Source organism: Dama dama, chromosome 33, assembly GCF_033118175.1.
Source record: "Dama dama isolate Ldn47 chromosome 33, ASM3311817v1, whole genome shotgun sequence".
NCBI lineage: Eukaryota > Metazoa > Chordata > Mammalia > Artiodactyla > Cervidae > Dama > Dama dama.
In genome coordinates this window covers 60794207-60819925 of record NC_083713.1, presented here as the reverse complement: position 1 = coordinate 60819925, position 25719 = coordinate 60794207, and the positions used below count along the sequence as shown (strand labels likewise).

At 36.4% G+C, this 25719-nt stretch overlaps 1 protein-coding gene across 1 annotated transcript in view; it reads left to right on the top strand.

Moving 5' to 3' along the window:
• The window catches only part of THSD7B (thrombospondin type 1 domain containing 7B), a 972933-nt gene that overhangs the window by 857568 nt on the left and 89646 nt on the right, over positions 1 to 25719 (top strand). The window contains exon 16 of the mRNA XM_061135120.1: positions 2715 to 2865. Within this exon, the coding sequence (XP_060991103.1) occupies positions 2715 to 2865 (151 nt within the window). The remainder of the gene's footprint in view (positions 1 to 2714; positions 2866 to 25719) is intronic.

Below are 25719 nucleotides of genomic sequence, written 5' to 3'. Positions count from 1 at the left end.
GTACTTGATGCCACAGATTCCTGAATTTTTTATGTATTCTGATGTGTAAATGGAATTACTTTCTTTGTTTTCTTTTGAAGGTTTAGTAATCTGTTTTCTTTGTGTGCTAAGACACCACTAGCCCATCTATTTCCCGTCGTTGCTTTTGTCCTTTCCCGTGGTTTTTGTCCTTGCAAGATAATGCCTTTCCCTCTCCCCTGTTTTTTTTTTTTCTTTTTGTAATAAATTCCTTTGCTATTGTTTTTGTGGCATATTGGGAGCAGACAAAGACTAATGCATATGTCCAACTGGACACCATTGACCAGAAGTATTACCTCTTCTTTTTTCAGCAAAATCATAAAGGAATATCAGCTGAAGAGTGTGCAGGCAAGAAGGAAAGCAATTTTCAGCTTTTAAGTTTGCCCAGGGAAAGGCATTAAAGCCATTTAGTGGTTCCTCCTTCCAGTATTGACTATTACCACAGGAGAAATTAAAGTCTATAGATGACTCTGCACCTTGCCTCCCTACATTAGAAGACATGACTTACATCTCCTCTCTGTTTACCATTTTCTGTTAACCTGCTTTATACAGTATCTATTTTTTTTTTATTACTTAGCACCTTATAAAGTTTATTTTGTACCAGGTCATAGACTATGGTACAGTTTTCCTTAATAAAAAAAAATTATATAAAAGAAACTCCTAATGCATAGGATAATTCATTCCAGCATAGCATGATTTGGAAAAGCTAAAAGCTTTTCCAGCAAAAGCTCTCCAGCACAGCCCTCTCAAGTTGCTTATTCCTTGGCTGTGGCTTTGTATCTGAAAAGAGCAGATCAGCAATGGCACCATTTATCTTATCATCATAGTCATCTTCACCTTTTCTTTGATCATTATAATTGGAAGAAGGAATCTTGTCCTATTTTTTCAGTTCTGTACCCTAACACCCAAGTAAGGGCATGGTACAAAGTAAGCACCTCAAAATATTTAATAAATGAATCATTATTAATAAATCACTTTGTATTCCAACACCAAACAAAAGAGGCTTATATACAGCAAGTCTTTATTAAATATTTTTGAGAAAATAATTTAAACATTAACTTTGAGTTGGGATATAATACAAATGGAGAGAAATGCCCACAGCATAGGGTACAGCTCCATGAATTTTCACAATATGAACTCATCTGTGTAACTAACCCAGGGGTCAAGACACAAAGTTTTACCAGGACTACGTAAGCCCCTATCAGTCGATAACCATTCCCACAGGGGTAACTGCTGTTCTGGCTTCTGACACCATAGATGAGGATTGCCTGTTAAGTGTCTATGAAGGGAACTATGCAGTCTGTACTCTTTTTGCATCCAGCTTCTTTTGTTCAACATTGTGGTTGTGAGCTCCACTCATGCTCTTTCGTGCAACAATAGTTAATGAATTCTTATTACTTAATAGCATTTAATCCAATGAGTTTATCACATTATATTTGTCTATTTTACTGTGGCTGAATAGCTATTGTAGATATACTACTATTAATTCACTTTGGCTAATTATAAATGGTAATGACATAAACATTTCCAGGCAGGTTGTTTTTTGTGTGTGTTTTGTTTTGTTTTTTTGTGGTGGAGGGGGATCCACATTTGCCTTCTGTATATAAGTAGAAGTGGAACTGTTGGGTTACACTGTGTTTATATGTTTAGTTTTAATAGACATACTACCAATTAGTTTGCCAAAGAGTTTATGCTCCAACCAGCAGAGTGAGAAGAGTTACAGTTGCTCTATATTCTTGCCAATCCTTGCTATTTTCCCTGTTTTTGATATAAGCCATTCTGGCAGGTATATAGCAGTATAACACTTTGGTTTTAATTTGATTAAATCAGCAGCATGATTATTTATCCCATCCTCATCAGCATTTATCTTAAAGCAACAGTAATACATGCATCAGTAGCACATGCTCAACTGCTTCATGAAAATGCTTGTATGTTGCCCTTTGGTTTATTATATGAAAATTCCTTACTGAAATGCAGAAAATACCTAAAAGAAAAATATGTTCAATTGTTTTTTCAGTACTTTGCCATGACCTTAAATATATTGAACAAAAACTAGGGAACCTTAGATGCCCTGAGCTAGAAATCCAGGAAACATCTGAGAGAGTCGTAGGAACGATGCAAGGTCTAGTTATTACAAAGTGATGGATTTATTCAGAGGAGAGCATTCAAGATTTGTTACACTGAAAAGACCTAAGTAAATATATTGTAGATCTCTTTAGATGGAGAGTTCTTCAAAGATGAGTATTGTCTCTAGTCTTTTCCTGCTCTGCTGAATAAATGGCTCTGCCCTGAGTTATTACTCAGTAAAGCCTGGTTGGGCTTCCCTTGTGGCTCAGCTGGTAAAGAATCCGCCTACAATGCGGGAGACCTGGGTTCTATCCCTGGGTTGGGAAGATCCCCTGGAGAAGGGAAAAGTTACCCACTCCAGTATTCCAGCCTGGAGAACTCCATGGATTGTGTAGTCCATGGGATGGCAAAGAGTTGGACCCAACTGAGCGACTTTCACTTACTCACTCAAAGCCTGACTGACTGAATGGGTTTTTTTTTTTTTTTTTTTTTTGCCCTGGTTTCTCTATCAATCTTATTTTATGTTTAATTATCTTTGAGGGGTAAGTAATTAGGATATATCATAACTATTTTAAATTTACTCCTCACTGTTTTAAGTGTTCAAGCTGTCTTATGATCTTGCATTATAGGTGCATGAATGCTGCTGATGGTGAAGGGGGAGCTGTGGATAACAGCCTGTGCAACCAGGATGAGATTCCCCCAGAAACCCAGTCCTGCTCTCTCCTGTGTCCCAACGAATGTGTCATGTCTGAGTGGGGACCTTGGAGCACATGCCCACGGGTAAGTTCTCTTCCCTTGTCATTGTTCTAATCCTCCAGGACTGCCGTCACTTTTGTTCTCTGCGCTTTCACAGTGCAGCTCTCCAAAGCATCCTTCTTGTCACATGGGAAAATAATTTTGCCTAAGAAAGAAACAAACAAACAAAAAAAAAAGAATTCAGCAAGTGAGACAGAGCAATTTAAAATGCCAGTGCTTCTTTTAAGGCCTTTATCCTGGGAGTATGAACAAGGAAAAAGAACCTAAAATGGTCACACTAGGATTCGAATGTATGCCCACCGTTAAAGGGGCTTCTTTGGTACCAAAATCATCCTCATTATAATGTGTTGGTTCTGCTGCATTTTTCCTGGCAGAATCAGTATGTCTTAGTACCTCACTGTGTTATTTACCTTCTGTTAGTGATGAGTGATGATCTGTTTTGCCTCCTGCTGTTTTCCCAAAGATAATGTGTTCTTTCGCCATGTTCTTCTTCTTCCAAATCTGACAAAAAGTCCTTTTTTGAAAGTCTAAAACATTTGCCTTTTCCCTCTTTTTTAAAAAAAAAATTGGAAGTGTAACCAGAGTATAGCAAAATAAATATTCTTTAAGTAGCACAGTTCAATTTAATAGTCTTAGAAGATAAAGTTGGATATTTTAGACTTATGTTTCTGCTTAAAAAGCTAAAAGGGAAAATGAGGATAAGGAGCATATTATATGGCTCCAAATGTTGGGAAGGAAAGAATTAGGACACTTTGATTTCAGTGGTGATACTGATTTGTGAAAAGATTGTAGAAAATCTTTGTATGAAAATGGAAAATGCATTTTTAATTTTATTGAAGTATAGTTGATTTAGAATGCTGCATTAATTTCTTCTATACAACAGAGTGACTCAGTTATGCATATATGTATCATTTCCACATTCTTTTCCACTATGGTTTACCACAGAATATTGAATATAGCTTCCTGTACTATACAGTAGGGTCTTGTTGTTTATGCACCCTATATATAATAGTTTGCCTTTCCTAATCTCAAACTCACATTCTTTCCCTCCCCTCCCCAACATGACAACCACAAGTCTGTTCTCTGTATCTGAGTCTGTTTATCTTTCATAGCTATGTTGATTAGTATTGTATTTTAGATTCCACATATAAGTGATATCATATGGCATTTGTCTTTCTGACTTACCTCATTTGGTATGATAATCTCTAGGTCCATCTATGTTGATGCAAGTGGTATTGTTTCACTCTTTTTGATGACTGAGTAATATTCCATTGTATATATGTACCACATTTTCTTTATCCATTCATCTGTCTATGTAAATTTATGTTGTTTCCATGCCTTGGATACTGTAAATAGTGCTGTTATGAACATAGGGATGCATGCATCTTTTTGAATTATAGTTTTTTTCTGGATATATGCCCAGAAGTAAGATTGCTGGATCATATGGCAAATCATATGTTTGGTTTTTTGAGAAACCTCCATCCTTGTTTCCATAGTGGCTGCACCAACTTATATTCCCACAGTGTAAAATGGTTGTATTTTCTCCACACCCTCTACAGCACTTGTTACTTGTAGAGTTTTTAGTAATGGCCATTCTGACTGGTGTGAGGTGGTACCTCATTGCAGTTTGATTCACATTTCTGTAATAATTATTGATGTTGAGCATCTTTTCATATGCCTATTAGCCACCTGTATGTCTTTTTTGGAGAAATATCTATATTGCCATTTTTTGATTGGGTTGTTTGTTTCTTTCTTGTTGAATTACATGAACTGCTTATTTATTTTGGAAATTAAGCCCTTGTCAGTCACATAATTTGCAAATATTTTCTACCATTTCATAGGTTGTCTTTTCATTTTGTTTATGGTATCCTTTGCTACTCAAAAGCTTTTAGGTTTCACTAGGTCCCATTTGTTTATTTTTGGTTTTGTTTCTATTGCCTTGGGAAACCGAACTAAAAAACATTGGTGCAATTTATGTCAAAAAATGTTTTGCCTGGAAAATATTTTTGAAATCAGTGAATATCCTATATTTGCAGTTTTTGACTATTGATTCCTTGTTAATTATTGCACTTTTATCTTTGATATTTCTGTAATTCTTTTCGTGAAAGACTGTCCCTGTTCTTTTGTGTTTAGTCGCTTAGTTGTGTCCAACTCTTTGCAACCCATGGACTTTAACTTCCCAGACTCCTCTATCCATTGGGATTTTTCAGATGAGAATACTGGAGTGGCTTGCCAGTTGCACCTCCAGGAGATCTTCCCAACCCAGGGATTGAACCTGTATCTCCTGAGTCTCCTTTATTGCTTGTGATTTCTTTACCTGCTAAGTCATAGGAAATCCCTTTGTTCTTTGGGGATAGGTTCATACAATGTTAAGATGTAGAGGCACCAATAAAGGGTAACTTGTAGGAATGGAATGTCCTACTAAGTCATATATTTTGTGTGTAACTTGAATATAATAAAAATTAACATTTCATGAACAGTTATTTTGTGCAAGGCACAAGTAAGAATGCGTCCCTTTAGCCTTTGCAATAATCTGACTTAAGTACATACTGTTACCAGTCCCATTGTATAGCTGAAGGAACTGATTCTCAGTAAGATTCTTAAAGTAGCTTGCAAAGGTTTCACATTTCATAAGTGATGGAGCAGTTAATGAGTCATCTGATGGAGCCCGTGCCTTTGATCTCACATTCTCAGCTCACTTACCTTAGAAGAATTAAGGTGGATTTAGACTCAACACTTGTTTCTTTAAGATGCAACAGTTGTTTTAAGAATAAAGCTAGTTACTTGAGTTATCTGTATGATTATTCCATGACTGAGGACATAAATTCACACTTTACAAAGTGTGGCAGCATATATTCTTTATTAATTAACTTGCAGAAGAATTAGCAACCTGAAGAAGTTTAATTGTAGAGGTTACTATCTTCCTCTGAATTTTGCAATAAGGAGTTCATGATCTGAGCCACAGTCAGTTCCTGGTCTTGTTTTGCTGACTGTATAGAGCTTCTCTATCTACATCTGCAAAGAATATAACCAATCTGATTTCAGTATTGACCATCTGGTGATGTCCCTGTGTAGAGTTGTGTCTTGTGTCCTTTGAAGAGGATGTTTGCTATGACCAGTGCATTCTCTTGGCAAACCTCTGTTAACCTTTGTCCTGTTTCATCTTGTACTCCAAAGTCAAACTTGTCTGTTACTCCAGGTATCTCTTGACTTCCTACTTTTGCATTCCAATCCCCTATGATGAAAAAGACATCATTTTTTGGTGTTATTTCTAGAAGGCCTGTAGGTCTTCATAGAATTGTTCAACTTCAGCTTCATGCTCAAAATTCTCCAAGCTAGGCTTCAACAGTACCTGAACTGAGAACTTCCAGATGTTCAAGGTAGTTTTAGAAAAGGCAAAGGAACTAGAAATCAAATTTCCAACATCTGTTGGATTATAGAAAAAACAAGAGAATTCCAGAAAAACACCTAATTATGCTTCATTGACTACACTAAAGCCTTTGACTGTGTGGGTCACAACAAACTGGAAAATTCTTAGAGGTGGAAATACCAGACCACCTGATCTGCCTTCTGAGAAACCTGTATGCAGGTTAATAAGCAACAGTTAGAATTGGACATGAAATAACAGACTGGTTCAAAATTGGGAAAGGAGTATGTAGAGGCTGTATATTGTCACCCTGCTTATTTAACTTATATGCAAAGTTCAGTTCAATTCAGTCGCTCAGTCGTGTCCGACTCTTTGCGACCCCATGAATCGCAGCACGCCAGGCCTCCCTGTCCATCACCAACTCCTGGAGTCCACCCAAACCCATGTCCATTGAGTCAGTGATGCCATCCAACCATCTCATTCTCTGTTGTCCCCTTCTCCTCCTGCCCTCAATCTTTCCCAGCATCAGGGTCTTTTCAAATGAGTCAGTTCTTCGCATCAGGTAGCCAAAGTATTGGACTTTCAGCTTCAAAATCAGTCCTTCCAATGAACACCCAGAACTGATCTCCTTTAGGATGGACTGGTTGGATCTCCTCGCAGTCCAAGGGACTCTCAAGAGTCTTCTCCAACACCACAGTTCAAAAGCATCAATTCTTCGGCGCTCAGCTTCCTTTATAGTCCAACTCTCATATCCATACATGACTACTGGAAAAACCATAGCCTTGACTAGATGGACCTTTGTTGACAATGTCTCTGCTTTTTAATATGCTGTCTAGGTTGGTCATAACTTTCCTTCCAAGGAGTAAGGGTCTTTTAATTTCATGGCTACAATCACCATCTGCAGTGACTTTGGAGCCCAGAAAAATAATGTCAGCCACTGTTTCCACTGTTTCCCCATCTATTTGCCATGAAGTGATGGGACTAGATGCCATGATCTTAGTTTTCTGAATGTTGAGCTTTAAGGCAAGTTTTTCACTCTCATCAAGAGGCTCTTTAGTTCTTCACTTTCTGCCATAAAGGTGGTGTCATCTGCATATCTGAGATTATTGATATTTCTCCTGGCAAGCAAAATACTGGGCTGGGTAAAGCACAAGCCACAATCATAAATGCTTGTAGAATTATCAATGACCTCAGATATGCAGATGACACCACCCTTATGGCAGAAAGTGAAGAGGAACTAAACAGCCTTTTGAAGAAGGTAAAAGAGAGATAAAAGCTGATTTAAAACTCAACATTCAAAAAACTAAGATCATGGTATCCAATCTCATCACTAAATGGCAATAGATGGGGAAACAATGGAAATGGTGACAGACTATTTTCTTGGGCTCCAAAATCACTGCAGATGGTGACTGCAGTCAGGAAATTAAAAGACATTTGCTCCTTGGAAGAAAAGCTATGACAAACCTAGACAGCATATTAAAAAGCAGAGACATTACTGCAGAGACATTACTTCAGTGACAAAGGTCTGTCTAGTCAAAGCAATGTTTTTTCCAGTAGTCATGTATGGATGTGAGAGTTGGACCCATAAAGAAGGCTGATCACTGGAGAACTGATCCTTTTGAACCGTGGTGCAGTAGAAGACTCTTAAGAGTCCCTTAGCCTGAAAGGAGATCAATCAAGTCAATCCTAAAGGAAATAACTTTGAATATTCTTTGGAAGGATTGATGCTGAAGCTGAAACTCCAGTACTTTGGCCACCTAATATGAAGAACCAATTCATTAGAAAAGACCCTGATGCTGGGAAAGATTGAAGGCAGGAGGAGAAAGGGACAACAGAGGACAGTATGGTTGGATGGCATCACTGACTTGATGGACATGAGTTTGAGCAAGTTCCCAGAGATGGTGAAGGACAGGGAAGCATTGCATGCTGCAATCCATGGGATCTCAAAGAGTAGGACATGACCGAGTGACTGAACAACAACGATAACTATCTCCCTCACTTTTTTTTTTCTAGTTTGCTCACAGAAAGCTCCATTAAGCTATGATCACTTGGCCATGAAAACATTGCCCCTTTAAGTCAATGTATCTTGCCACTGACTGAGCTGAAATGCTTGTCTCAGGAGCATGTTATGATGGCCTGGCATTCTGTGTTTCCTTCTTCAAGTTTCATGGAGGCAATTTTCTTTAAGGTTTGCTTCTCTAAACATAATCACTCTATTTTTGGAGTGTTTGGAAACTGGAGCTGGAGAAGATAGTTTAACTTCCTTTCATGTGTCTGGAAGATGACAGAGACATTTATTCTCCTGTCAGCATGAAGTGAGGGAGTTGTTTCTTCAAGTGTTTATATTCCTTCTAAGTTACATATTAATAATAATATATCTGACAACAACAACAATACTGTCATTGAGCCCACTTTATGTAACTGACACTGTGCTGGAGTTTCCTAACTGCACTTTGCTATGATGTCAAAACACACGGTCACTCAGGTCTATCCAACCACAATGGCCTCATCCCTTCTCAGATGCACACTGCTCCCAAGTGTAAATAAAGACATTAAAATGGAAAAGAAAGGTAATCAGGGCTCGTGCCTGATTATTTTCTCTATCTTCAAATATGTTGCATCATTTTAATAAATTGCGGAATCTTAGCATAATGCCCCAACATCATGGGTACTTTAAGTGGTGCTCAGTGGTGATCATCATCATGATTATACAAAGTTAGTGAGCTGAATCTGTGTGCCTGAAGTTTAACGAGCACTTCAGTGAACATTTTCTGAGCAAAACGGAAACAATTATTGTAAATTGTTCTGTGTACTGTGTGCTGATTCTAAATATTGGTCATTATTTGCCAAGTTCTCCTTTGACAGTCTGCAGTGTGACATATGTTAATGAAACCAATTCACTGTGTTATTTTTTTCTTATTCTTTTTTCCCCCCAGGTCAGTCCTTTAAAGACAAATACATAAACATACAAACAGAAAATAATTGTTTTTAAAAGTCAGAATATTTTTGAGACAAATACACATTTATCTTATATATCCACAAACTCTGAAATTCATATTTTGATTTAGTTATAAGAAAGTTATTTAATGTGAAATAAGCTTACTATTTTGAAATATAGTTAAGTAAATCAATTTGGCAGTTAAAGAAAGAAACTTAGCAAAACCAGTTAACTAACTAAAACTATTTCTTGAATCCCTGTATTTGTCTTACATTCTGAGGCCAAACATATATATCCAGACTATCGGTGCATCGAGGAGTTTACAGTTCTCAGTATCTTTTGTAAATGCATACTGTTTAGGTGCAGCAAAGGATTCAGTAACTACTAGCAGGCTGTTTATTAGTTCACACAGTGTGCACTAATAAGATGGTAGGCACCATATAAAATAATTAAAAATATACTTTCTAACCTCTGGGTCAATGATTTTTATCCAACTCCTCTGTCCCAGTCCTGAAATTGAGTCAGTCTGGGGTGTTTCCCATGAGTTTCCAAGTCTAATAACTTTCCAGATAATACTGCTTCTGCCATTCTAGGGACATGCTTTAAGTCACAAGGCTCTTAGTCATTGCTTCAAATCATGTCTTTGTCAATCTCATTTTAATTACATTTTTTCCTTAATCCTACTTATTTATTTGAGGGGAAATGGCCTTTAAAAATTTACTTCTGTGTTTATTGAGATATGGACATAGAGCACTGAGTAGTTTAAGGTGTACAGCTTCATGCTTTGACATTTTTATTAATTACAAATTAATATGTAATTTGACATAATGTCCCACATTATGAATTGACTACCGCAGAAAAATTGGTGAACCTCCATCAACTCCTAGAGACACAGGGTTAGATGAACGGAAAAAACTTCATCTTCTGGTGAGAACTCAGGATTTACTCTCTTAACAACTTTCATATACAGCACACAGCAGTGTTAATCACGTGTATCATGTTGCACATCATATCCCTAGTCCTTATTTATCTTTTAACTGGAAGTTTGTACCTTTTGATTGCCTCCCTCCAGTTCCTCTTCTCCGCACCCCTGCTTCTGGTAATCACAAATCTGATCTCTTTTGCTATGAGTTTCAAAATATGTGTATTTTGAAATATAATTGACCTACAACACTTTGTTAGTTCATGTCACACAGTGTGGTTTGTTAAGAACTGAATTGTGTGCCAAGTATAACAAAGAGGACATAAGATGGAAGCATTAAAAATTGTAATGGGGCCATTTTAACTGTCCTGGGAAATATTGGGGATCAAGAATGGATCAAGCAAAAACAAACACAATTCAAGACAGAATTTGAAGAAAATGAAAAACTCTCTGTTTAATTTATCTTCATTTCTTGTTTTTTCTTGTTCCCATAAGACACATATATACACACACACTAATCAATATATATATTTAATTTATTTTTTGATTCCATTGTGCTCACTTCTGTAGAATGCTTTAATGTGAAAGGAATCTTGTAGAATTATATATGTAAATTTTTTTGAAACCCTGTTCACTCTTTAAAGATATGTGTGTGTAAAAACACATATGCATGTATATGCATCTATGTATATATACATATTTATATTTTATATATATATATATATATAGTTTGTTGTTTATTGCACAATATTCCTCTCTCATCTAATATTTTTTCTAGTGTTTATCCTTATCCTTCATACTTCAAAATTATGCTCATGAATATTCATAAAATCTCCAGGAGAGGTTTACAAATTTCTGAATTCAGAAACTACTCCATCCCTGACACATCTGAAGGACTACATGGTTCTGTTTATTTACGATGCCAACCCTTACAGGAAATTTCCAATGAGTAATAAAGATTTTATATTTATGAGTCTCCCTGGAGGCTTGACAAAGAAATTTCTTAAACAATTATATAGATAAGAAAAAACAAAGAGGGTCTTGGAGATTAATTTCCAAACTGCTGTAAACTTTACAGACGCAAGCCTTCAGAACCTCTCCCCAGAATGATGACTCAAGTTTTAGCAAACCCATTTGAACTTTAATTGATTCACTCCCAGCTGAATGCACCAAAGTCAGGCTAGTACCATCACTGGGCACCCTCTCACACTGTGAGAACTGGAGACTCATTAAACAGTGGTCTGAATGCAACTTCATGATCAGTGACTCAAATCTTTGCATTATCACCAGAACAACCTCTGGAGAAAAATCGCAAAGGGAAATTTTGCAAAGAAACTATGGAGGGCTTGCTGCTGCTGCTGCTGCTAAATCACTTCAGTCATGTCCGACTCTGTGTGACCCCATCCCTGGGATTCTCCAGGCAAGAAAAGTGTCATCAAATCTAAATTCTATCATAGTCTTAGTGTACTTCCAAAATACATCTTTTTCCCATACTTTACTTTTCTCTCCAATTCTTTATGTATGTGGCATACACTAGTGAAACCAATGCAGATATATGTAGGCACATAAAGACCACCATTAACCCTGCAGGTGAAGACAGAAGACACTGCTTTAAAAGAGAAAGAGAAACGCATGCTGGTTTTCTGATAAGTGCTTCAAGATTAAGCATTTGAGGTTAAGAAAAATACCTCCCCTCACCCCCCTTCCAACCCCCGCCCATGGTGCTCATGTGTTATTTTTGGTAAGGGCTATCAACAGCCACATTCAGTTACTGATGACTCAGCATTTTTAGCACCTTAGCATTGCCTCAGGGAAGCAATTTACCCCAATATTTATGACTAGTCTTCATCTCCAAATGCTTCACAACCTCTCTTCACAGTCTGTAACATGCACATGACAACCTGTATTTGTCTCTGGAGGACGTGTCTAATGGTCACAACCCTCAAGCTGTCTGGTGCTTTTCTTTGACTCAGAACTAAACGCCGGAGGAGAAAGACCATACTTTTCTATGTTCTGATTGCAAATTCTGGTTGCTTCTGTTACACTGATATTGGCACTTATCAGAAGCCAACAACTCATTACTCAGGGACTTGTGGAGAATTTTACCCCTGTGAACAGTGAGCTTTCATAAAACTCAGAACTATTCTTATTTCCTCAATCAAATTAGGTCCTACAAAAATAGGTGTCTCATTTCACGCAGGTTGGCAGCAAATGACAGTCCTATAAAAGCAGCCTTTGAGCTGCTTCAGTTTTTAAAGTTTAATATGTTTGTTATCACTTTTTATACAGTACAATTTCTTTGACTATCACTATTACCTATTTAAAGTACAAAATAAGGTTTCCATTGCTCTCAATCTCTCTTCTCTCGACTCTCTCTCTCCATTTCTTTCTACCTATCTTTCTCTATAGTTTATAAAATTATATAATAAGCCCCCTAAATTAATCACTCAACTTCAATATTGATCACCCAGTTTCAGTATTGATCACCCAGCTTCAGTAATTATCTGCATGACAGCTTTACTCATTTCCTCTTCCCTAGTTCTTATCCCTTCTCCTATAAGTAACTTTAAAGTATATCCCACACTTAATCTCATTACATCTCTAAATATTTTTATATATCTTCCTGAGAAATATGACTAATTACAACAAAAGCAGAAAGCCACAGTATTTTTTATATTTTGTAGGGGATGGTTTTCAAAAACTTAAAAACATGATTCTCATACAAAGTGTCAAAAATTAATTAACTCATTAAAAATTAAAGCAGCATGATTGTAAGGTTCAGGGACTGGAGAGGACAGAAAACTATTAGTAAGGTTAGAATAGCAAATGTTTTATTTGGATTAGACTGCATTTATGCTCCCACTGTAAACAACTAAAGAGTGAAATATATAAAACAGCAGTTTCAAGATATTGGCTCATATGTAGCATGCAACCATGATCCTAAGAGAAGAAAGCCAAATGATGTGAGTCTTAGAATCACCGTGGCTTTCTGGGTAAAGGAATCGTCTGGATGGTGATGCCAGGGATGCGATGCCTACAAGATCATGGTGAGGAGGCAGAGATCAAAAGTCAGAGAGATGGAGAGCACTGAAATTTGAAGAGTAAAATACTGAAGAAGGTGTGTGTGTGTGTGCGCGCTCCATCATGAAGTCATACAGTCATACCTGACTCTCTGCAACCCCATGGACTGTAGCCTGCCAAGCTTCTCTGTCCATGGGATTTCCCAGGCAAGAATACTGATTTGGGTTGCCATTTGCTTCTCCAACTGAAGAGAGTCAGTTCAGTTCAGTCACTCAGTCATATCCGACTCTTTACGACCCCATGGACTGCAGCATGCCAGGTTTCCCTGTCCACCACCAACTCCCAGAGCTTGCTCAAGCTCATGTCCATTGAGTCAGTGATGACGTCCAACCATCTCATCCTCTGTTGTCCCTTGCTCCTCCTGTGTTCAGTTTTTCCCAGCATCAGGATCTTTTCCAATGAGTCAGTTCTTTGCATAAGGTGGCCAATTATTGTAGCTTCAGCTTCAGCATCAGTCCTTCCAATGAATATTGAGGACAGATTTCCTTTAGGATTGACTGGTTCAATCTCCTTGCAGTCCAAAGAACACTCAAGAATCTTCTCGAATACCACAGTTCAAAAGCATCAATTCTTCTGTGCTCAGCTTTCTTTATGGTCCAACTCTCACATCCATACATGACTACTGGAAAAACCATAGCTTTGACTAGATGGACCTTTGTCGACAAAGTAATGTCTCTGCTTTCTAATGTGCTATTTAGGTTTGTCTAGCTTTTCTTCCAAGGAACAAGCGTCTTTTAATTTCATGACTGCAGTCACCATATGTAGTGATTTTGGAGACCAAGAAAATAAAATTTGTCAGTGTTTCCATTGTTTCCCCATCTATTTGCTATGAAGTTATGGGACCAGATGCCATGATCATTTTTTGAATGCTGAGTTTTAAGCCAGCTTTTTCACTCTCCTCTTTTCACTTTCATCAAGAGGCTCTTTAGTTCCTCTTTAGGCAAATGAAGAAATCTATTGTTTTTCAAAAAGTTTGTTCTGATTTTTCCAGAAGGTATTATAGAAAAACTTGAACAAACTTTTTGCCCAATTCCATAGACATCTAGATGAAGGTCTCTTTAATTTCTTGTTTAAATACTAATTTACACATCCATGGAATAAAACTCCATAAGTCTACACAAGAAATGGCTCCTGGGGAGCTACAAGCTGTACACATTCCGCAGATCACCTAAGTCCGAGAGATATTTTAATTCTATCCAACCTATATACAGGTAGCTCTGTAAGCTCTCAAGGATCTAACAAGGGTTATGCCTTAGGAAGAGGGCTAAAGTAGCTCTAAAGTCTACTCTAGAATTACCCTAATACAATTTACACAAACCTTAGAAAAATCAAGGGGATCCACAAGTAACTTCACTGTGTGGCAAAACAAACTTCAGCATACTTAAATGGAAGACAAAAATTTTAATTAAAAACAAAAGTTTAACAGTGTAGCACTAAGTGTCTAAGGGTGGTTGGTGACTAGGAGAAGGCATGATCTGGGCTTAGGCAGTCCTGATTATATTTTGTTTCTTGAACTCTGGGCTGGTGTCTAATTAAACTACTGAATGTTTTATGTATATCTTGCATTTACCACATTTCCTAAATTTTCTTATTTCAGTTGCTTTCTTTATTGGTTTGCATATTTAGGTTTCCTAATCATATGATCATACAAACTGTATATAATCATATGACCTGCAAATAACTACTTTTATCTAACTTTTTGATATTTACATAACTTTCTCTGGACATATTTTATTAGAAAGAGCTTTCTAAATAATGCTAAAAATAAAATTAAAATTATTTTGGTTTTTTCCTGGTGTTAATCATAAAATGGTATTTGAGCCACCTTTTTAAAATTAAAGTTTAGTTTATTTACAGTGTTATATCACTTTCAAGTGAACAGCATAGTGATTCAGTATTTTACAGATTATACTCCATTGAAAGTTATTATAAAATAATAGCTATAATTCCCTATGTTATACAATGGATCATTATTACTTATCTATTTTATACATATCAATTTTTATCTCTTCTACTTACCTGTCCCCACTGGTAATCACTAGTCAGCTTTCTGTATTTATGATTTTATCTCTGTTTTGCTATATACATACATTTGCTTCATTTTTTTTAGATTCCACATATAAGTGGTATCTTGCAGTATTTGTGTGTCTCTGTCTTACTTATTTCACTAAGCATAATATTCTCTAGGTTCGTGCACATTTCTTTAAATGTCAAAAGTTCATTCATTTTAAGGACTGAATGATAATATTTCATTGTATACATAAAACACATCTTCTTCATCCATTTGTCTGTTGATGGACATTGAGATTGGTTCCATATCGTGGGTATTGTAAATATTACTAATATCAACACTGGGGTGTATGCATCTTTTTGAATTACTGTCTTAAGTAGGTTTTGTTTGCTTTTGTCTGTTTTTTTCTGGATATATGGCCAGGAGTGGAATTGCTGATTCATATGGTAGTTCTATTTTTAGTTTTTTGAGGAAACTCCATACTGTTTTCCATAGTGACTGAGCTAATTTACATTTGCACCAGCAGTGTACAAGGGTTTCCTTTTCTCCACATCCTTGCCAACATTTGTTATATGTAGATATTTTGATGATGGCCATGCTGACTGGTGTGAAGTGGTATCTCATTGTGGTTTTGATTCACATTTCTCTAGTAATTAGTGATATTCAAAATCTTTTCATGTGCCTGTTATCCATTTGAAAAAAAAAAAAAAAGTCTATTCGGTTCTTCTGCCCATTTTCTTTCTTGGGTTGTTTGTTTTTTGGTATTATGTTGTATGAATTTTTTATATAGTTTGGATATTAACCCCTTGTTAGTCATATCTTTTACAAGTCCTTTCTCCCATTCCATAGATTGTCTTTTCATTTTGTCAACAGTTTCCCTGATAAGTAAAAATGTTTCAGTTTGTCCCATTTGCTTATTTTCACTTTTATTTCTTTTGCTTTTGGAAATAAATTCCCCCCAAAATAGTGCTATTGATTTATTTTATAGTCTTCTGCCTATATTCACTTCTATGAGTTTTATGGCTGCAGGTCTTACATGTAGGTCTTTAATCCATTTTGAGTTTATTTTTGTATATGTGTGGGGTAATGTTCTAATTTCACTGTTTTTCATTTAGCGGTCCACTTTTCCCAGAACTATTTATTGAAGAGAATGTGTTTAATCTATTGTATATTCTGGCCTCCTTTATTATAGATTAATTAACCATAAGTGTTTTGTGCTTAGTCACTCATTCGTGTCCAACTCTATATTACCACATGGACTATAGCCCACCAGCCTCCTCTGTCCATGGGGATTCTCCAGGCAAGAACACTGCAGTGGGTTGCCATGCCCTCCTCCAGGGATCTTCCTAACCAAGGGACGAACCCGGGTCTCCCACACTGCAGGTGGATTCTTTACCATCTGAGTCACTAGGGAAACCCACATAGGTGTGTCAGTTTATTTCTGGGCTCTCAGTTTTGTTCCATTGATCTGTGTTTTTGTGCCAGCACCATTCTATTTTGACTGCTGTTTAGTTCAATTCAGTTCAGTTGCTCCATCGTGTCCGACTCTTTGTAACCCCATGAACCACAGCACGCCAGGCCTCCCTGTCCATCACCAACTCCTGTAGCTACCAGGAATTATTACCAACTATTATTTAGACTATTATCAGCTATTATTTAGACATTCCTAAGATGTCTTTTTGTGGTACAGTCTAAAGTCAGGAAGTGTAATACCTACACCTTTGTTCTTCTTTCTAAATGTCATTTTGGCAATTAGAGATCTTTTGTGATTCCATATGAATTTTAGGATTATTTGTTCCAGTTTTGTAAAAAATATCATGGGTATTTTGATTGGTATTGCATCAAATATATAGATTGCTTTGGGCACTATGGCCACATAAACAATACTCTTCCAACCCAAGAGCACTAGAATATCTTCCCATTTCTTTATGTCATCTTCAATTTCCTTTATAAATGTTTTATAGTTTTCAGACTACAGGACTTTCACCTATTGGTTAAGTTTATGCATAGGTATTTTATTCTTTTTGATATGATTTTAAACAGGATTGCTTTTTTACTTTCTCATTCCTATAGTTCAGTATTAGTGTATTGAAAAAGATTTCTGTATATTAATAAGATGTTCTGAAACTTTGCTGAATTTATTCATCCTAATAACTCCTAGGTGGAGACTTGAATGTTTTCTATACAAAGTATCATGTCATCTTCTAGTAGTGACAGTTTTACTTCTTTCCAATTTGAGTATCTTTTATTTATTTATTGTTTTTATGTCATGAGGACATGTTAAGAGTGGGCATCTTTGTCTTGTTCCTGAATTTAGAGGAAAGACTTTCAGCTTTTCACTGTCAAGTATGATGTTAGCTAAGTGTTTGTCATAAATTGTCTTTATTATATAGAGAAAAATTCCCTCAACACACACTTGGGTAAGAGTTTTTATCATGTATAATGTTGAATTTTGTCAAATTCTTTTTCTGCATTTATTGAGATGATCTTGCAATATTCATCTTTCCTTCTGTTCATGTGGTACATCACAGTAATTGATTCGTGAATGTCAATCCATCCTTATAACTCTGAAATAAATCCTACTTGATCATGGTGTATGATCCTTTTTATATGGTGTTGGATTTGTTTTGCTATTATTTTGTTGAGGGTGTTTTCATCTATATCCATCATAGTTATTGGCTGGTAATTTTCTTTTCTGTACTGTCTTTCTCTGGTTTCGGTATCAGGGAAATGATGGCCTTGTAGGATGAATTTGGGAGCTGAGCCATTTCAGGTATTCTCTTGTATTGTTGGAAAAGGGTGTTTGCTCTGACCAATGTGTTCTATTGACAAAACTCTGTTAGTCTTTGCCCAGCTTCGTTTGGTACTCCATGACCAACCTTGCCTTTTACTCCAGTGGTCTCTTGACTTCTTACTTTTGCATTCCAATCCCTTATGGTGAAAAAGATGTGTTTTTTAGTGTTACACCTCAAAGGTCTTATAAGACTTCATAGAACTAGTCAACTTCAATTTCTTTGACACCAGAGGTTGGGGCTTCAGTTCAGTTCAGTTCAGCCGCTCAGTCATGTCTGACTCTTTGCAGCCCTGCGGACTACAGCATGCCAGGCTTCCCAGTCCATCACCAACTCCAAAAGTTTGTTCAAACTCATGTCCATAGAGTCAGTGATGACATCCAACCATCTCATCCTCTGTTGTCCCCTTCTTCTCCTGCCTTCAGTCTTTCCCAGCATCAGGGTCTTTTCAGATGAGTCAATTCTTCTCATCAAGTGGCCAGAGTATTATAGCTTCAGCTTCAGCATCAGTCCTTCCAATGAATATTCAGAACTGATTTCCTTTAGGATTGACTATTTTGATCTCCTTGCAGTCCAAGGGACTCTCAAGAGTCTTCTCCAACACCACAGTTCAAAAGCATCAATTCTTCAGTGCTCAGCATTTTTTACAGTCCAACTCTCACATCCATACAGGACTGCTGGAAAAACCATAGCTTTGTCTAGACGGAGCTTTGTTGGCAAAATAATGTCTCTGCTTTCTAATGTGCTGTCTAGGTTGGTCATAGTTTTTCTTCCAGTGAGTAAGCATCTTTTAACTTTATGGCTGCAATCACCATCTGCAGTGATTTTGGAGCCCAGAAAAAGAAAGGCAGCCACTGTTTCCCCATCTATTTGCCATGAGGTGATGGGACCGGATGCCATGATCTTAGTTTTCTGAATGTTGAACTTTAAGCCAACTTTTTCACTCTCCTCTTTCACTTTCATCAAGAGTCTCTTTAGTTTTTCTTCACTTTCTGCCATAAATGTGGTGCCATCTGCATATCTGAGGTTATTGATATTTCTCCCGGCAATCTTGATTCTGTTTAAAATTTATTCTAATTTTTATAAACTGACAACTTGTGTTTTATGTTTTAAAAGAAGGATCCTTGAAATTTCAGTTGTTTCCATTGGCTTCATGGGCTATGCTTTTTGTTTTTCCATGCAGTAGAATAATTTAACATTATTACTTTCTTTCATTTTTATAAACAAAATTGAATATATCTATACATATCTATATATATATAGATATATAGATATTCCTATAAACTTATGAAAAACAGTATATTATGAGCCCTGTATATCAAACTATTTAGCTTGCTATGTTTCTCCCTAAAACTTATCCGTGTCACTATGTGCTTAGTTGCTCAGTCATGTCCTGCTCTTTGCTACCTCATGGATTGTAGCCTGCCAGGCTCCTCTGTCCTTGTGATTTGTCAGGCAAGAATACTGGAGTGAGTCGACATTTCCTCCTCCAGGGGATCTTCCTGATCCAGGAATCAAACCTACATCTCCAGTGTCTCCTGCATTGCAGGCAGATTCTTTACCCACTGAGCCATTGAGGAAGCCCCAATTGTCGTTATAATCTTACCTGATATTATACGTACATGTAGATGATTTTGTCAGTTTTTCTGTCTCACATAATTATGTATTATTTGTAGATGTCTACCTAGGAAATGTTAGTCTTTTTCTCTTTTTCTATTAGACCATTTTTGCTTTTAAGTGTACATTACTCTTGTTCTAGTTATAAATATCACCTCAAGCAAGTTGAAGTGATACCTCACTTTTCTTTTTGCTTCATTTTAACAAAATTTCAAGTGCTTTAGTGTATTCTAAGGCCATTACCATTTTTCCTACACTTTACCTCTCATTTTCACCTATTGCCAGATACTTCTTTGTCCATGTTGCATTATTCTGTTACCTACTGTTTTTTATGGTTTAGGTTTTTACATGTGTATTTTCCACTTCCAGTTCTAGAACTGTTTTTTAACTTTCCATTTTATATTAGAGTATAGCCAATTAACAATGTTGTGTGAGTTTCAGGTGGACAGTAAAATGACTTACCATACATATGCATGTATCCATTCTCCCCCAGATTCCCCCCCACCCTGTCCCTGCATCCAGGCTGCACCTAATGCAGAGCAGAGTTCCCTGTGTTAGTAGGTTCCTGCTGTCCAGGACATTTTCAATAATCTTCTAATGAAATGTAAATTTCACAAATTAAAATGCACAAATTTTAGGGTTACAATTTTATGCCTTTTTACTTTTTATACATCTGATTAAGCACCAAACACATCAAAATATGGGCTTATTTTAGCACCTTTCAATCAGTCATTCAGTTGTTCAGTCATGTCCAACACTTTGTGACCCCGTGGACTGCAGCACGCCAGGCTTCCCTGTCCATCACCAACTCCAAGAGCTTGCTCAAACTCATGTCCATCAAGTTGGTGATGCCATCCAACCATCTCATCGTCTGGCAGCCTCTTCTCCTCCTGCCTTCAGTCTTTCCCAGCATCAGGGTCTTTTCCAATAAGTCAGTTCTTTGCATCAGGTGGCCAAAGTATTGGAGCTTCAGCTTTAGCATCGGTCCTTCTAATGAATATTCAGGACTGATTTCTCTTAGGATTGACTGATTGGATCTCCTCATAGTCCAAGGGACTCTCAAGAGTCTTCTCCAACAGCACAATTCTAAAGCATCAGTTCTTCAGCCCTCAGCTTTCTTTATGGTCCAACTCTCACATCTATACGTGACTACTGGAAAAACCATAGCTTTGACTAGACAGATCTTTACTTTTCAGTATATATGCACAGTTCCGTGCCCCAACTTAGTCACTCTCTGTATTTCTTTCACACATTTTACTTTTGTCTTCTTGTAGTAAGTATAATAAAATATCTACTCTCTTATATCTGAAATTATTAGCTTAATATTATGTCTTTTATATTATATAAATGGAATCACACAGTATATGCATGTGATTAGCTTATTTTGCTCATTATGTCTTTGAGATTTATAAGTGTTGTTGGGAAGGTCAGTAGTTTGTCTTTTTGTTGCTTAATAGTATTTTATTATAGGCATAATTTATTTTCAATTCTCTTGTTAGTAGACATTTGGGTCATTTTCAATTTAGGACTATTATGAATATAGCTTCTTTGAGTATTCTATGAATCATTTGTGGATGTGTGCAATCATTTCTGTTGAGTACATATTTAGGAAAGAAATAGCTGTGCCATAGAATAGGAGTATATTTATTAAGAGAAACGGTCAGACAGTTTTTGAAGTTATAGAATTATTTTAAATTACTTTTAGATATATGTGAAAGTTTTAATTCTAATATATCTTCATCTACATCTGAAGTTCTGGGTGTTTTTTTTTTTTTTCTTCATTCTTTTTTTATTTATTTTTTAATCGAAGGATAATTGCTTTACAGAATTTTGTTGTTCTCTGTCAAACCTTAACATGAATCAGCCTTAGGCAGACATATATCCCCTCCTTGTTGAACCTCCCTCCCAACTCCCTCCCCATCCCACCCCTCTAGGCTGATCCAGAGCCCCTGTTTGAGTTTCCTGAGCCAGACAGCAAATTCCCATTGGCTATCTATTTTACACATGGTGATGTAAGTTTCCATGTTACTCTTTCCATACATCTCACCCTCTCCTCCCCTCTCCCCATGTCCATAATTCTATTCTCTATGTCTGTTTCTCTATTGCTGCCCTAAAAATAAATCTTCAGTGCCATTTTTCTAGATTCAGTATATATATGTTAGAATACAATATTTATCTTTCTAACTCACTTCACTCTGTATAATAGGTTCTAGGTTCATCCACCTCATCAGAACTGACTCAAATGCATTCCCTTCTATGGCTGAGTAATATTCCATTGTGTATATATACCACCACTTCTTTATCCATTCATCTGTCAATGGACATCTAGGTTGCCATGTTCTAGCTATTGTAAATAGTCCTGCAGTGAACAATGGGATAAATGTGTCTTTTTCAGTTTTGGTTTCCTCAGGGGTATATGCCTGGGAGTGAGATTGCTGGGTCATATGGTGGTTTTATTCCTAGTTTTTTAAGGAATCTCTGTACCGTCCTCCATAGTGGCTGTATCAATTTACATTCCCACCAACAGTGCAAGAGTGTTCCCTTTTCTCCACACCCTCTCCAGCATTTATTGTTTGTAAATCTTTTGATGATGGCCATTCTGACCGGTGTAAGGAGATATCTCATTGTACTTTTGATTTGCATTTCTCTAATAATGAGTGATGTTGAGGATCTTTTCATGTGTTTGTTAGCCATCTGTATGTCTTCTTTGGAGAAATGTCTGTTTAGGTCTTTTTCCCAGTTTTTGATTGGGTTGTTTGTTTTCCTGGAATTGAGTTGAATGAGCTACTTTTATATTTTGGAAATTAATCTTTTGTCAATTGTTTCATATGCTATTATTTTTTTCCCATTCTGAGGGTTGTCTTTTCACCTTGCTTATAGTTTCCTTTGCTGTGCAAAAACTTTTAAATTTAATCAGGCCCCACTTGTTTACTTCCATTTTGATTTTATTTCCATTACTCTAGGAGGTGGGTCATAGAGGATCTTGCTTTGATTTATGTCATGGAGTGTTCTGCCTGTTTTCCTCTAAGAGTTTTATAGTTTCTGGTCTTACATTTAGGTCTTTAATCCATTTTGAATTTATCTTTGTGTGTGGTATTCGGAAGTGTTCTGATTTCACTCTTTTGCATGTAGTTCTTCAGTTTTCCCAGCACCATTTATTGAAGATGCTGTCTTTGCCCCATTGTGTATTCTTAGCTCCTTTGTCAAAAATAAGTTACCCATAGGTTCATGGGTTTATGTCTGGGCTTTCTATCTTGTTCCATTTTTCTATATTTGTTTTTGTGCCGGTACCACACTGTCTTGATGACTGTAGCTTTGTATGTAATCTGAAATCAGGAAGGGTGATTCCTCCAGCTCCATTCTTTCTCAAGACTGCTCTGGCTATTTGGGGTCTTTTGTGTTTCCATATGAATTGTGAAATTTTTTGTTCTATTTCTGTGAAAATGCCATTGGTAATTTGATAGGGGCCGCATTGAATCTGTAGATTGCATTTAATGTGGTATGGGCATTTTCACAATATCAATTCTTCCTACCCAGGAACATGGAATATCTCTCCATCTGTTTATGTCATCTTCAATTTCTTTCTGTGTACACCTCTTACATCTCCTTGGTTTTCTGTGTACAGTTTGTTTGTCTCCTTAGGTAAATTTATTCCTAGTTATTTAATTCTTTTTATTGTAATGGTGAATCAGATTGATTCCCTAATTTCTCTTTCTGATTCTTCATTGTTAGTATATAGAAATGCAAGTGATTTCTCCATATTGATTTTGTATCCTGCAACTGTGCTAAATTCACTGATTAGCTCTAGTAATTTTCTGATACCATCTTCAGGGTTTTCTATGTATAGTATCATGTCATCTGCAAACAGTGAGAGCTTTATTTTTTCTTTTCTGATCTGGATTCCTTTTATTTCTTTTTCTTCTCTGGTTGCTGTAGCTAGGACTTCCAGAACTATGTTGAATAACAGTGGTGAAAGTGGACACCCTTGTCCTATTCCTGATCTCAGGGGGAATTCTTTCAGTTTTAGCCATTGAGGATAATGTTTGCTATAGGTTTAGCATATATGGCCTTTACTATGTTGAGGTAGGTTCCGTCTATGCCCATTTTTTGAAGAGTTTTAGTCATAAATGGGTGCTGAGTTTTGTCAAAGTCTTTTCTGCATCTATTGAGATTATCATACAGTTTTTATCTTTCAATTTGTTAATACAGTGTATCACATTGATTAATTTGCATATATTGAAGACTCTTTGCATTCCTGGAATAAACCCAACTTGATCATGGTATATGAACTTTGTGATGTATTGCTGAATTCTGTTTGCTAAAATTTTGTTGAGGACTTTTGCACCTATGTTCATCAGTGATATTGGGTGTAGTTTCTTTTTTTGTGATTGCCTGGTTTTGCTACCAGGGTGATGGTAGCCTCGTAGAACGAGTTTGGAAGTGTTCCTTCCTCTGCAATTTTTTGAAAGAGTTTTAGAAGGATAGGCATTAGCACTTTTCTGAATGTTTGATAGAATTCTCCTGTGAACCCATCTGGTCCTGGGCTTGTGTTTTCTGGGAGATTTTGGCTCACAGCTTCAGTTTCAGTACTTGTAATTGGGTTGTTCATAATTTCTATTTCTTCCTGATTCAATCTTAGAAGATTGAACTTTTCTAAGAATCTGTCCATTTCTTCCAGGTTATCCATTTTATTACCATATAGTTATTCATAACAGTCTCCTATAATCCTTTGTATTCCTGCTGCATTGTCTGTTGTAACCTCTCCTTTTCATTTCTAATTTTGTTGATTTGATTCCTCTCTCTTTTTTCTTGATGAGTCTGGCTAAAAGCTTGTCAATTTTTTTTTTAATTTATTTTTATTAGTTGGAGGCTAATTACTTTACAATATTGTAGTGGTTTTTGCCATACATTGACATGAATCAGCCATGGATTTACATGTGTTCCCCATCCTGGTCCCCCCTCCCGCCTCCCTCCCCATCCAATCCCTCTGGGTCAATTTTGTTTATCTTCTCAAAGAACTAGTTTTTAGTTTTATTAATCTTTACTCTTGTTTCTTTCATTTCTTTTTTTAATTTCTGCTTGAATCTTTATTATTTCTTTCTTTCTATGAATTGGGGGGAGGGTTGTTCTTCTTTTTCCAGTTGTTTTAGGTGTAAAGATAGGTTGTCCATTTGATGTTTTTCTTGTTTCTTGAGGTAGGATTGTATTGCTATAAATTTCCCTCTTAGAACTGCTTTCACTGCGTCCCATATGTTTTGAGTTGTTGTGTTTTCATTGTCATTTGTTTCTAGAAATTTTTTGATTTCCCTTTTGATTTCTTCAATAACCTGTTGGTTATTTAAGAAATGTGTTGTTTAATCTCCATGGGTTTGTGTTTTTTTACAGTTTATTTCTTGTAATTGATATCTAGTCTCATAGCATTGTGGTTGGAGAAGATGCTTGGTATGATTTCAGTTTTCTTAAATGTACTGAGGTTTGATTTGTGACCCAAGATGTGGTCTCTCCTGGAGAATGTTCCATGTGCACTTGAGAAGAAGGTGTATTCTTCTGCATTTGGATGAAATGTCTTGAAGATATCAATGAGATCCATATCATCTAATGTATCATTTAAGACTTGTGTTTTCATATTAATTTTCTGTTTTGATGATCTGTCCATTGGTGTGAGTGGGGTGTTAAAGTCTCCTATTATTATTGTGTTACTTTCAATTTCTCCTTTTATGTCTGTTAGTATTTGTCTTATGTACTGAGGTGCTCCTATGTTGGGTGCATAGATATTTATAATTGTTATGTCTTCCTCTTGGATTGATCCCTTGATCATTATGTAGTGTCCTTCCTTATCTCTTATAATCTTCTTTATTTTAAGGTCTATTTTGTCTGATATCAGGATTGCTACTCCAGCTTTCTTTTGAATGGGATATATTTTTCCATCCTCTTACCTTCTGTCTATAGGTGTCTTTAGGTCTGAAGTGGGTTTCTTATAGACAGCACATATATGGGTCTTGTTTTTGTATCCATTCAGCCAGTCTGTGTATTTTGGTTGGAGCATTTAATCCATTTATATTTAAAGTGATTATTGATATATATGTTCCTATTGCCATTTTGTTAATTATTTGGGGTTGATTTTGTAGATCTTTTTTCTTCTCTTGTATT